Genomic DNA, 14615 nt, shown 5'->3' on the forward strand with positions numbered 1-14615 from the left:
TCAAGTTTCTAATCAAATCTTCTGTTCTTGCATTAGGAGATTTTATTATTTATATAGTAAACATATTTATGTCGTTTCTTTCACCACAGATCAAGAGCTTCTAAAATTAAAAGCCGGAATGGAACTACTAATCGCAGCCAACGATGAGAAGGTAAGGAACATTTCTGGCCTTAAAAATATGAAAGGTTCATTTATTAGAAATTTAGTCTAATCTAGATTAAGAAAAATTTAAAGGTTCTTCATATGTTATTTTATAGAGAACTTTCTAAAAAGCTCTGAAGTGCTCTTAGATTCAGCAGACACTCTGGTGTTTGGAGTGACTTACATCTGATCTCATTTTTATACACCTGAGCAATTGAGGGTTAAGGGCCTTTTTATTGGTTTTTTAAAGAACCGTTATGGACCTTTATTTTTAAAGAATGTATGCATAAACTATGTAAGTATGTAAGTGCAAACTCCAAATTATTGCTTAGTGTTTTTCTTTTTAATACCTAGAATCCTAAAAAGTTCTCTATTTTCTCTGATAGGTTTTGATTTGAACCCAAGAAGCATTTTGTTTTTAATCAGATAGTGTTTCAGATGAACTCCTTTTGGAAGCTATTTTGGAGACTTTTGGAGTCTTTCATTTAAATATTTAATTTTAACATTTTAAAAGCATGTGTATGACCACTGTGTGTGGTACAAACTGCTAATTATTGATGATTGTTCTTTGTGCTTGGTTCTCTTGAAAGAGTTCTCATCAGAACCCTTTGTTCTGGTAAGCACTAAGGGCTTTTTACACCTGGTCACTTCGTGTGTTTTCTCTGGGCCTTTTTACACCCGGTCACTTCATGTGTTTTCTCTGGGCCTTTTTACACCTGGTCACTTCATGTGTTTTCTCTGGGCCTTTTTACACCCGGTCACTTCATGTGTTTTCTCTGGGCCTTTTTACCCCTGGTCACTTCATGTGTTGTCTCTGATCCGATAGCTATCTGATTTGTTAAAACTGTTCCATTTACATTAGGCCACATAAATGCGTCTCGGCGAATCGGATATCGATCCGATCTTTCTACTCCTGCCCAAAATGCAAATATATTTGACCTCATTTCCGGGGTAATTGAAACAAAACACGCTTTGGTGTATGTGGTTTTCAGAACGCGATCAAAAAGAAGACGAAAAAACTCGTTACGACGGTTATGTTACAAAAAACAGCGTTTACTGTTTGCTGTGTTTTCGCTGGAAGCAGCAGCGCATTTTAAGACCCGACGAGACACCTGGGTGAAAGATCACCTGCGAGTGACGTACTTCCGTTTGGGAGGAGTATAGCGCTGACGTATGTGGCTTGAACAACCACATTCATTTACACCTGTCCAGTTTCATCTGAAATGCATCCCAGACCACCTCCTGAAGTGGTTTGTACCGTCGGATTTATACCAGTCTCCAAAACGTTTCGGAGGGCATTTAGACCTGGTCTTTTTACCATCGGGTAGATATCGGATCACAGAAAACGCATGAAGTGACCAGGTGTAAAAAGCCCCTAAGTTGTAGGGTTAACAATAGAACTTTAAAGGGTTACCCCAAAGATCAAACTGTGTAGTGCTTTAAACAATAAAGGATTCTAGTTTCCATTTCCAACAGATGCTTTCACTTTTACAACTGTACCCGTTAGGCCCCTTTAGAACCCTAGAACTATTAACCAACTAAATATTTCTTACTATTCTAAGTCTTCACATTACACATCTAAGAGTGTCGTTTCTCCTCCCTCACCAAACCTATTCCAGCATGTGAAGAGTAAATGAAAACCCCTTTGAGCACACAGGACCCTCCTGTTCCCGTCTGTGGACTCAAACAGCATGAGATATTTACAGAACCCCGGTTAAAACCATTTCCTTCAGTCCACACTTAAAGGTGCGGGTCTGTGCCAAAGCTCGTCATGTGTTTGCAGTAAACGAGACGTGGCAGGGGCTGCTTCAGGGCATCGCTTCAAAAACACACCCAGTTCTCTGAACTCACTGCCAAATCTCAACTCTGCAATTTAGCCAATGTTCCATTTAACTGCACCGCCATGTACCACATTCTAAACCATCAGGGGGAGAAAGATTATTTTCAGATAATCTCAAGTTTTGCGTAATCCTCATAAAGCGATCGGATAGTTTCCATTGCTTTCACATTTTTTTGATAAGATGTACAATCTTAAAAAATTTGATGGTTCTTTTTAAAGTTTCATTAGATGAAGTATGTTTTCTAAAAGGGTTCACTTTAAACCTTTCCTTTAAACCTGTATGGAAACATTTTGTTGTGCACAACAGTTAAATGGCTCACTTTGTCCTGTGTATTAGAAACACAATACAGAGGATAGAAATAAAACACCATACAGTATGTTGTTTAATTTTAGGAAAATAATCAATACGAGTTTGATATGTGAAGAAAGAATTTCACTGTGCTTTAATATAGATGTGACAAAATAAATTCTTCTTCTAAACACTCTATATTAGTCATATTTTCTTTATGGTACAATATACTCATATTCTTTCTTGCTTAATGTTTTTCTTTATGTATTGCACAGGATCGGCGTATCGAGGAGCTTTCTCTTCTCCTGACCCACTGCAGACAGTTACGAGATGGCAAGGCCTTGTTACAACGTGAGCGATGCTACATCACAGCTAACTCTTTAAACACACGTTATTAATCAGTTGTCAACAGAGGCGGTTCTAGGATTTTTCTGTAACGGGGCCATTAAGGGGCCACATGTTACATTTAGGGGTCAAGTACAGGGTACATTCAAGCACACAAAATAATTTATTTAGTATGGTGCAAATTCATTTCGGCAGTCATTCCTTTTTCAAACGCTCAAGTGCCACCAATTGTTTGGGGGTGGAATTGCATCTGTGATCGTTGTGAAAAAATCTCCGGTTGCTCTTCTCCTCGACGATTGATGGAATGGGGGCCAATCAGGGGCCAATCAGATTTCACATTTCCCCTGTGGCCCCACCTCTAGAACCGCCCCTGGTTGTCAACCTTGAAGCACAAAATTCAGTAAAAAGGTGTGTATTGAGTGTGTATAAGGATAAGTGTGTATTAATAGAGTTAAGGAGTTAAGACAATGTATAGAAAATACATCACACATAAGAAGCTGATACATACAGTATATTCAGTCACCCCAAACCATGTAGCAAGATATTTTATGGTCTGATGAGACCAAGATTGAACGTTTTAAACTTAATTCGAAAAGATATATTTGACACCGGAACAGCACAGTTAACACCGACCCCATGGTGAAGCATGGTGCTGGCAGCATCATGCTTTGGGGCAGAAAAAGAGAACTTTGTTAAACAACTAGAGATGAAGAAATATTTCACTTTCCAGCATGAAGCTGACAGAAGAACAGCATCAGAAGGTCTAGTACAGGGCCTTCTCCATTAAACATTGCTCCTTTATTTTATCAATTAATGTACAATATTGTTGTTTTACTAACGATCCTCAGAGACGTCAGCACCACAGTGCAGCAGTGAAGAAGAAGAGCAAAGCACAGCAATGAAGTCAAAAGCTCTCACTCTCAAAGCTCACTCAGAGGTACAGATGGTTACATGGACAAGCTTCGTTTTTCGTCGTCACGTTCAGCCGTTCGCTAATGCTAGTTCCTCTCCCTTGTTTAGATGATGTCTGGTGCTTCCTCTCCACTTCTCCCATCCAAATCACCTGATCAGAAGGAAACAGAAGTGAGGTATCACTATTTCTGCCTCCTATGCTGTTGCTAATACTAAGTGTTCGTCGCTGACATCACTTGATCCTGACGTTGCTTTGACTTCTCAGGTCGCAGCCGAGAAATACGTCCAGCAGCCAGGAAGATCTGAAGAGTGAAGAACTAAAGGTTTGTCTTTTTGTCGATTTAAAGTCTGCTTGAATGAGGCTTCAATTAGCTAAAATCCCTCTTTTGTTTCAAATCTAATCGTATTTCTGATCCTGTTTTAATCTTGTAGCCTGTGATGGGGTCTCCTGCAGAACCTGCTTCATCAGATGAGGTATGCGGATGACACAGATTAACCGTCAGACATTTATCAAACAAATTCTCCTCTCACTCAGTTGATCATCAGATAATAACTCTCAGGATTTCTCTGTGCTTTCTGTTTTCTACACAAACAGGGTTCCCAGCCGAAACCCGTAAACGGGAAGTGCGTCCTGATAGAGGGGAATAAAAGCGATGGCTCCGAATCGAGGTCTCAAGAAGGCAGTCAGGATGGAGACATGACCCAGGGTAGGAGTTTACAGTATATCACCCTTACAGACCACGTGCTTTGGGTCTAAATCAAGGTTTTTAATTAGCATATTGTGGAAAACAGACGAACAGGTGAAGAACAGATGATCTAATCTACACCAGGTTATGTATTTAACCCAGTTCACTGACACTATACTGTAGGAACGTTTCCTTGTGGAAGTTCAACCTGATCGTTCAGCTCGTGTAGGTCACGTGATGAAGTGACAAAGCGGAGTGTGTCACAAGTCCATAAAAGTTCATCTATGTCACGTTACTCTAGATTCTGCTTCTAGATTCTGCCTTTGTGTGCAGCGCCGCACCGGCTTGACTTGAGGCCGCGTAAGTCTTCCCTACGAGGGCCGAAGTGACCGAACAACTAAAAACAATTTAAGAAGCATTAATGAATGAATTCTTTTAGAATAAAGGTTTTCACAGAATATTAATGACAGAAACATAAGTGGATCAACAAAAAACAAGGTAACTGATTAAATACTAAAAGGAAATTTATTAAAATCAATCAGGCTTCTCTTTTCTTCTTTGTATTAAGTAAATGAAAGCCACTTGTTGCACCACACTAAGTACTTCTGTCTTTGATCACATGGTGTAGTCAGAGGTTTTATGAGGAGCTTGAGTCTTTCCTTCCTATCACTCCTTCTTCTTCTTCTTCTCTCTCTTTCTCTCTCTCTCTCTCTCTCTGTCTCTCTCTCTCTCTGTCTGGGGACCAGACCTGTGGCTTCAGCTGTGTTTGAGCTTTAACTCATCCCAGATGTTTTGCACATGTGTCAGCGTTCAGATCAAAGAGCAGCATTTACTCAGGAAACCACATGCTATCAGGTGTCTTTTCTTCTTCCGTTTCACGTCGAGGACCTCATGTGTTTTATTTTATTGTGTTTTTTTTATCATGGTTAAGTTATATTATTGTATATTATTATATAACCACAGAGATGTTTGCTGTAGTCTGATTGGTCGAAAGGTCCTTGTTACTGTAGTAATGCTTTCGTTTGCGCCATATAAACGGATTAAAAACGTATAGAATTGTTACGCTGGGGATTTTTTTTTTTTCATTTAACACGAAAGGAGTCTCCAGTGTCAGCGCTTGAATGTGTAAAAAGTTTAAGTTTCCCACAATCTTTTTAATAGAAGAAAAAAAAAGGGAGCAGCTACGTGACCTACAGTAAGAGAGAACAGGAACTTATTTGTTTCTTAGTTATTCCATGACATTAAATGTACCTACAAATAGATAAAAAATGTCAAGATTGTTTTAATAATAAATAAAACAGTCGGTAGTTTTTGTAAGTGATGCCAAGAGCTTGCGAAAAGTCACAGCAAAGGATCAGAGTTATGAGATTTAAAGTGTTTAACAGAGCCCAAGCCTTCATTACTCACTCACTCTCACTCATTTTCTACCGCTTATCCGAACTACCTCGGGTCACGTGGAGCCTGTGCCTATCTCAGGCGTCATCGGGCATCAAGGCAGGATACACCCTGGACGGAGTGCCAACCCATCGCAGGGCACACACACACACACTCTCATTCACTCACACAATCACACACTACGGACAATTTTCCAGAGATGACAATCAACCTACCATGCATGTCTTTGGACCGGGGAGGAAACCGGAGTACCCGGAGGAAACCCCCGAGGCACGGGGAGAACATGCAAACTCCACACACACAAGGAGGAGGCGGGAATCGAACCCCCAACCCTGGAGGTGTGAGGCGAACGTGCTAACCACTAAGTCACCGTGCCCCCCAGCCTTCATTACTGATACTATATTTATCTCATGCATTAATAAAAGCAACAATTCCACACGATTTCACTTCAGCGATTTCTCCGCTAGCTTTGGAAAGACGAGTCGAGTACGTTTAACATTCCGTAAATAACCTACCGAGCCCGAATGATAGCATAAGACCTCGTTTTTTTTTTCCAGCAGGAAAGACAGAGAAACCGGAAGAGTCGAGCGCTTGCGATGCTTCACCCTCGTCATCTGGTGTGGATTCAGGAGAACATTCCCCCGTCTCGCAGGAAAACATGAAGAACAACAAGAGCATACGCAAACTTTGGGGAAAGTGAGTGTGTATCTGCAGCTCTGCATGACTGCTTCTAACTGACCCCTCAAAACTCATTTAGATCCATGACAGTGTCTGGATTGTTCACACATTACTGTATGTCACTGTTAACCAAGATAAAGACACAGCCATATATTTTAATGGAAATGTTTTGATTATATGAGAAAAAAAAATCATATTTGTTCTTCAATCTAATGAGAAGTCGGAGTCTGTGAAGGTTGATTTTAAGAAGTGAACACAACACGAGTGTGTGTTTAGGATCAGGAGGACGCAGTCGGGGGCTCTGGGGACGGGCGATGATCTGGAACCCACTGAGTTCAGGAGAGGAGGATTTAGAGCCACAGCTGGACCACGGCTGGCTCGAACCCCTGACTCGGGCCGCTCGGTCCGGTACGAGACCAGTTACTTCTTCAAATATTAATGTGTCAAGATTAATCTTTACATAACTGATATTTCTTCTGCAAAATAAGAACTCCTAATATTTCACGGTATCTCTGATCTTGTTGTAATCCCTCTGTCATTAAGTTATTATTTTCCTCCTCAGAGACATGACGGTTCCATTCTCCAACTGGACCACGGAGCAGGTATGCGGTTGGCTGGAGGACTTCGGACTCGGTCAGTACGTCAGCTTGGCGCGTCAGTGGGTGACGAGTGGGCAGACCCTCCTCTCCGCTACGCCACAGGAATTTGAGAAGGTTTTAAATAAACCAAACCTTTGACCATATTTTGTCTGATATGTCTGTAATTGTTACTGATCGATACTGAGCTCTTGGTGCTCTACTGATATCCTGATAGCTGTTCAGTATATCAGCGCTTTAGCTCCTGTTTGAAGTATTATTTTAATTATTTTCCCAGGAGATGGCCATCAAACATCCGTTGCACAGAAAGAAACTGCAGCTGGCTCTCAGGTCGTTCAACAACAAGGCCATGGAGAAATCGTCAGAGCTCGATCACATCTGGGTCACACGTAGGTTCTTCTGTAATGAATACGCACATATTTCATGAACAGCTTCATCTTTTGTGGTCATGTTTCTGAATATTTTTAGTTCATTTCAGCATTTCAGCTATTTACTACTTAGATAGATAGATAGATAGATAGATAGATAGATAGATAGATAGATAGATAAATAGATAGATAGATAGATAGATAGATAGATAGATAGATAGATAGATAGATAAATATTGTATGCATTTTAATTTTATTTCATTATTTTTTATTATTATTTATTTATTTATTTATTTACTTGTTTATTTATTTATATCTATATGTGTATTATTTCTTTTTTCATATTCTTTTCTATTATTTAAATATTTTATTTATTTATTTATTTATTTATTTATTTATTTATTTTGTATTTATATACATATAAACATATATACATATTGTATGTATTTATATATTTCTTTTTTCATATTCTTTTCTATTATTTAAATATTTTAGTTATGTATGTATTTATTTATTTATTTATTTTGTATTTATTTCTATATATTTATTATTTTTAATCATATTCATATTTCTTTTTTCATATTCATTTCTATTATTTAAATATTTTAGTTATGTATTTTAATTTTATTTATTTATTTATTTATTTATTTATTTATTTATTTTGTATTTATTTCTATATATTTATTATTTTTATTCTATTCAACTTAACATTTTATACCCTTTTTTGGTAATTGATTTTATTAATTTATTTTGGTTACGTATTTTATTTCATTACTTATTACATTTCTTTATTATTTATATCATTATTTTTTCTATTATTTATAAACTTAATAAAAAGAATATTTTATTTATTTGTATTCATTTTTTTATCTGTTTTTCTCTTGTCATGTATTTGTATGTTGGTTTCTGCCTAAAACACTGATTTTTAGTTGTGAAACTTCCTTCTTCAGCTCACTGAAAGTTTACTATGTTCAGTGTTCGAGCGTCGGAGCTGTTTTACTGACTGTTTTTCTGACTGCTCAGTAACATAAAAGAACTGAACAGGTTTGTAAGCGTGTTTCTTCTCCTCAGGTTGGCTGGATGACATCGGCTTACCTCAGTATAAAGACCAGTTCCACGAGAGCCGAGTGGATGGCAGGGTTCTCCAGTACCTCACCGTGGTGAGTCCAGCAAATGACCAACATGACCGTAACTGATGCTAACATGATGCTAATCTTTCATCTTCTAAACATTGCTTTTTATCTTATCTCATCTTATATTCCTCCTCTTTACAGAACGACCTTCTGTTCCTGAAGGTCACCAGTCAGCTCCATCATCTGAGCATCAAGTGCGCCATCCACGTCCTCCACGCTAACAAGTTCAACCCACACTGCCTGAGACGCAGACCAGGAGACGAGGTGTGTGTGTGTGTGTGTGTGTGTGTGTGTGTGTGTTAGATTAGACTCAGAATGATTAGAGAATGGAAACGAATGAAGTAAATAACAAGCAACAGCATTCCATATAAAGAGGTTTTATGATAAATTATTAGAAAAAAATGTTTTTAATTTTTATTTATTTGCAATAATAATTTATTCTTAAATAAATTAATTTATTATATTTTATCTTTACATTTAGAAATATTAATATTATATTATTATTATTATTATTATTATTATTATTATTATTATTATTATTATTGTACTTCAAGATTGATTAAACAAACAAACTAACTAACTAACTAATAAATAAATAAATAAATATTATCCCTAAAAAAAATTCTAAGAAGATTTTTAAAAAAAAAATCTAAATATTTACAATCTCAAAATTTTAAATAAATAAATAAATAAAAATCTAAATTTTTTTTATTAAACTTGCATTTAGATTTCTTCTCCAGGATTATTATTATTTTCTTGCTTTTGTTCAAATTTGAGGTTGTATATCAGTGTGTTTGTGTCTGATTCACTCAGAATAAAACTTCTCCATCTGAGGTGGTGCAGTGGTCCAATCACCGGGTGATGGAGTGGCTGCGCTCGGTGGATTTGGCTGAATACGCTCCAAATCTCAGAGGCAGCGGCGTACATGGAGGCCTCATAGTGAGTCACGAGGAAGAAAGAGCTGAAAACATTTATTAGCTTCTGTTCAGTGTTTACAACAGAGCTCTTACTGACACGAGCTCTAACACACCAGACACAATAACCCAGCAATACAAGGACATGTCAGTACTTACAGTATTGTACATATCATAACATTTTCATTCAGTGTAAAGAAGCATCTGATGTCGTGTCTGTGAGTCTGATCTAAAATGACTCTGTCGTTCTTTCAGTGTGTTTTAGACGTGTGTTTTTCCCTCTGTTGATGATCTTACACTGAATTTTAGTGTTGAAGAGAAATCTGAGCTGCTTTTTAGATGAACAAACACTCGGAGCTTCTCAGAGAGCAGAAATGGGTTTGATATCAACATTTACTCTGAACATACAAACATCTGTGTGGAGAAAAAATAAGTGTTTTTGTTTATTTCTGAACTTTAACTATGACTCTATCACCGCTAGTATTGTAGAGAAAAACAGAAATAGTGATGAAACTCTACAAATTCTTAAAGTCCCAGTGTGGAGTGAGACGTGAGGAAGACGTTCAGTCATCAACAAGGACACGAAATAAACAGGAGGAAACAATACGTTTTGTAATTGTCATGCTGTTGTGGGAAAATAATGAACAGTGGAGTCAAATGTTTACAGACACATGTAATGCCGTGTGACGTCTTCTCTCTCTAACGGTAATAAGTCACAAAAACTATACAGTATAAATGATAAAAACCTCAACTTGTCAAGTTACTAAAACTCTCCATGCTTAACTTGTACAAAGCACTGACTCTGGAGACTCCTTCCATAAACGTTAAACACACGTCTACTTACAGAATTCAACAGCATTGTGTAGTACATTAGTTTACTTCTGTTTATTATCAACAACACGCTTTTTTTTTTCTTCCTGGGATTTATCTTCAGATCCTGGAGCCTCGGTTTACTTCAGAGACGTTGGCCATGTTACTGAACATCCCTCCTCAGAAAACTCTGCTCAGGCGCCATTTAACCACCAACTTCAGCAGTCTGGTGGGAGCCCAGGCTCAGCAGGAGAAACGAGAGTACTCCAACGCCAGCGGGCACACGCCACTCACCACCACCGCTAAAGTCCGGGTAGAACATCACATACTTTATTCATCAATACAAATAAAACATTTTTAATCAGATGTTTTTACTTTTATGTGGTTTATGTGGAGTGTTTGCTGTACACCTCCCTGTGATTAAGTTGTTACTATAGAAACCAGAATGAATTCCTTCATTCATTCATTCATTCATCTTCTACCGCTTATCCGAACTACCTCGGGTCACGGGGAGCCTGTGCCTATCTCAGGCGTCATCGGGCATCGGGCAGGATACACCCTGGACGGAGTGCCAACCCATCACAGGGCACACACACACACACTTTCATTCAATCACACACTACGGACAATTTTCCAGAGATGCCTCATTAGATCATTAATTTATTAATTTAAAAAATATCAGAAATTATAAACAAAAACACATTAAAAACAAAGCCATTAAATTTTAATAGCTCTGATTCCATGTGCTTTCTCTAAAATGATGTATGTTTAATGCGTCATGTTTTCTTCTCCTTTTCTCAGCCGAAGAAGCTCGGCTTCACAAACTTCAGCCACCTGAGGAAGAGGAGGCCCGACGAATCCGCAGACTATATTTGTCCTGTAGAAATGGGAAACTCGCCGATTTTGAACGGTACGACCCACCAGCTCTAGCAAAGCATCAGATCTTCTCGATCTTTCAGTTTCTGCTGGACTCTTACAGACGATCAGGAGCAGATCAAGTGATCATCAAAGCCCTGATCTTCTCTCATCAGTCTCTCTTACTGTGATCGGTTTGTTCGTCTCTCTGCTCAGATGGACGGACACCACGACTGGAACCTCACCAGGAACCTCACCAGGAACCTCACCAGATTAAAGGATCATACATCCAGACATTTTTTGGTTTAAAGCCTTTTTTCTTTACTTTTTTTTTTTTTTGCTGGTGCAATGATTTATTATCACCTCTAAAAGTTAAAGGCTTTACATAATAAATAAACCAGTCAATTTAATTCTCCTCACACTTTCCAGTTATTTTACTTTATGTTTATTTTCTTTATTGATAAATTCATAATCATAAGTGTTGCTTATGCTGCATACAAACAATTACAATTTAGATTTTGTGTCATCTGTTACAGGAATATAATATAATATAATATAATATAATATAGTATAATATAATATAATATAATATAATATAATATAATATAATATAATATTTAAAAGTTTTTGACTTGGGGATTCGTTATTAATTAATTATTATTAATTAATTAATAATAATTAATTATTAATTAATTATTATTAATTTGGATCAAACGGATTTATGTACAACACTGCCATCAAGTGGTGAAAAGTGTATATAAGCACATATTTCAAAAGGTTTTAAAGACATACACACACACACACACACAGACACACACACAAACACACACACGCACGCAATTAAAGGTTTTAGTTCCTTAAAAGTTTCAGATATATGACACGAGTTTAATGACAGTGTTGTTGCCGTAGATCTGGTAAAATAATACAGAACACAGATTCCACATATTATTATTATTATTATTATTATTATTATTATTATTATTATTATTATTATTATTTCTTTCTATTATTAGTAAAGAAAAAAACTAATAAGTGGTTAGGACAGTTTGTCTCACACCTCCTGGGTTGAGGGTTTGAGTCTCACCTCAGACACTCAGACACTCAGACACTCACTCAGACACTCAGACACTCAGACACACACTCAGACACTCAGACACTCAGACACACACTCAGACACTCAGACACACACTCAGACACTCACTCAGACACTCAGACACTCAGACACACACTCAGACACTCACTCAGACACTCTGACACTCACTCAGACACTCTGACACTCACTCGGACACTCAGACACACACTCAGACACTCAGACACACACTCAGACACTCACTCAGACACTCTGACACTCACTCAGACACTCAGACACACTCAGACAGACACTCAGACACTCACTCAGACACTCTGACACTCACTCAGACACTCTGACACTCACTCAGACACTCAGACACACACTCAGACACACTCAGACAGACACTCAGACACACACTCAGACACACAGACACACACTCAGACACACACTCAGACACTCTGACACTCACTCAGACACTCTGACACTCAGACACACACTCAGACACTCAGACACACACTCAGACACTCTGACACTCACTCAGACACTCAGACACACATTCAGACACTCAGACACTCAGACAAACACACAGACACTCAGACACACACTCAGACACTCAAACACACTCAGACACTCAGACACACACTCAGACACTCAAACACACTCAGACACTCAGACACACACTCAGACACTCAAACACACTCAGACACACACTCCAATTCTAAAAATGCAATAAAACTTTGAAAGGTATGCATTCTTCTTCTTCTTCTTCTTTTTCTTCTTCTTCTTCTTCTTCTTCTTCTTCTTCTTCTTCTTCTTATTATTATTATTATTATTGTTATTATTATTATTATTATTATTTTGGTTTTTATTGTATTGTTCCAAAAAAGTTTTGATTGTAAAATTTAATGCTTATATTGGGAAAATATGAAATATATTAATTGTCCTTTAGGACATGTGCATAAATGAAATAATTACTAAGATAAAATTAAACCAACATGTCAAAAATTACTGCTTAAATCAGTGTGTGTGTGTGTGTGTGTGTGTGTGTTTGTGTGTGTGTATGTGTGTGTGTTTGTTACTGCAGAAAAAAGAAAACTCTTTCCTCAAATAAGAAATTTTAGCACAGTCTCCTCTCCACTCATGTCCGTTTCAGCTTCCCGCTTAAGCCGAATGGAGCAAAAGTAATGGCACCCTGCTGCACACATCATGATAAAAAGAGCAGTCGAACATCACATTGTGTATCTTTCTGTGCCATCAGAGCAGTTAGTGTGTCCTTCCCATCCTGTCACCACAGTCCTGATGGGAAGTGACGGAACGATCTCCGAGGCACCGTGACGTGCTGCGGCTGAGGTTCCTCGTGATCTGTGAGACGACTCCCTGTCAGGTGCGGTTAGGAGGCCAGGATGTGACCATGTGCTATTCTTATGACCATGTGCTATTCTTATCACAGCCTGGAGGATATATATGTAGATGTGTTTGAACGAACAAACAAACGAACGAAATGGTAAATAAAATGTAGTGATTTGTTTGCTTGCTAGTGCTAAATGTAGTGATTTTATATATTTCCAGTTCCAATCAATAACCTTATATTTAATAATAATTATAATATAATATATTTGTTTACTTCTAATTATTTTTCCTAATTATTTATTTTTTATACTTTATTTATGACTGCTTCTGTTTTTATAAAAAAAAATCATCCTTTTATTATTATTATTATTATTATTATTATTATTATTAGTAGTAGTAGTATTTATTTATTTATTTATTTATTTATGTAATGATTCTGCCCTGTTTAATGAATTTTATGAATTGTAATTTTCATTCATTCATTCATTCATTCATTCATTCATCTTCTACCGCTTATCCAAACTACCTCGGGTCACGGGGAGCCTGTGCCTATCTCAGGCGTCATCGGGCATCAAGGCAGGATACACCCTGGACGGAGTGCCAACCCATCACAGGGCACACACACACTCTCATTCACTCACGCAATCACACACTAGGGACAATTTTCCAGAGATGCCAATCAACCTACCATGCATGTCTTTGGACCGGGGGAGGAAACCGGAGTACCCGGAGGAAACCCCAGAGGCACGGGGAGAACATGCAAACTCCACACACACAAGGCGGAGGCGGGAATCGAACCCCGACCCTGGAGGTGTGAGGCGAACGTGCTAACCACTAAGCCACCGTGCCCCCCCAATTGTAATTTTCTTTTTTATAATTATTTGAAACAGTCTTTAATGAAGTTTTTCAATTAGTATTTTTGCAAATGGTAACCAATTTTAAATAAATAAATAAATGAATAAATAAATGCACACTCGTGGAGTCTGTGTTGTTCCAGCTGTGATGTGTGATATTTCTTGTGAAGTTTCACGTTGAACAGAAACAGAAATATTTTCCCCAAACACTGAGATACGAGAATATCTGAGTGGAAATAAACTGGTGGAACAAACGATCGCATTGGAAACAGATTGAACTCTTCGCCTCACGCTGGCCTTTTGAGAAACGTACTCATGAACACTTCAGACATCTCACTTCCCACCTCAGAGCTTGTAAAATATCCCGCAGCAAAAGC

The 14615-nt window shown here is 37.8% G+C and overlaps 1 protein-coding gene across 6 annotated transcripts in view; it reads left to right on the forward strand.

The window, feature by feature from the left end:
• The window catches only part of ppfibp2a (PPFIA binding protein 2a), a 28949-nt gene extending 17572 nt beyond the window's left edge, over positions 1-11377 (forward strand). For 3 of the 6 annotated variants that reach the window (XM_060878808.1, XM_060878806.1, XM_060878811.1), the window contains 17 exons: positions 90-151; positions 2546-2621; positions 3464-3552; positions 3636-3703; positions 3793-3850; positions 3960-4001; positions 4123-4234; positions 6166-6304; positions 6563-6694; positions 6849-6999; positions 7160-7271; positions 8322-8410; positions 8525-8647; positions 9197-9322; positions 10232-10420; positions 10909-11017; positions 11179-11377. In XM_060878808.1, coding sequence (XP_060734791.1) covers positions 90-151; positions 2546-2621; positions 3464-3552; positions 3636-3703; positions 3793-3850; positions 3960-4001; positions 4123-4234; positions 6166-6304; positions 6563-6694; positions 6849-6999; positions 7160-7271; positions 8322-8410; positions 8525-8647; positions 9197-9322; positions 10232-10420; positions 10909-11017; positions 11179-11351 — 1850 coding nt within the window. In that variant the 3' untranslated portion in view covers positions 11352-11377. Of the gene's footprint in view, positions 1-89; positions 152-2545; positions 2622-3463; positions 3553-3635; positions 3704-3792; positions 3851-3959; positions 4002-4122; positions 4235-6165; positions 6305-6562; positions 6695-6848; positions 7000-7159; positions 7272-8321; positions 8411-8524; positions 8648-9196; positions 9323-10231; positions 10421-10908 lie in introns of all 6 variants that reach the window. The other 3 variants (XM_060878805.1, XM_060878809.1, XM_060878810.1) reach the window with 3 other exon arrangements.
• The last annotated feature ends 3238 nt before the right edge of the window (positions 11378-14615 follow it).

The sequence above is a fragment of the Tachysurus vachellii genome, chromosome 9, assembly GCF_030014155.1.
Source record: "Tachysurus vachellii isolate PV-2020 chromosome 9, HZAU_Pvac_v1, whole genome shotgun sequence".
Taxonomy (NCBI): Eukaryota; Metazoa; Chordata; class Actinopteri; order Siluriformes; family Bagridae; genus Tachysurus; species Tachysurus vachellii.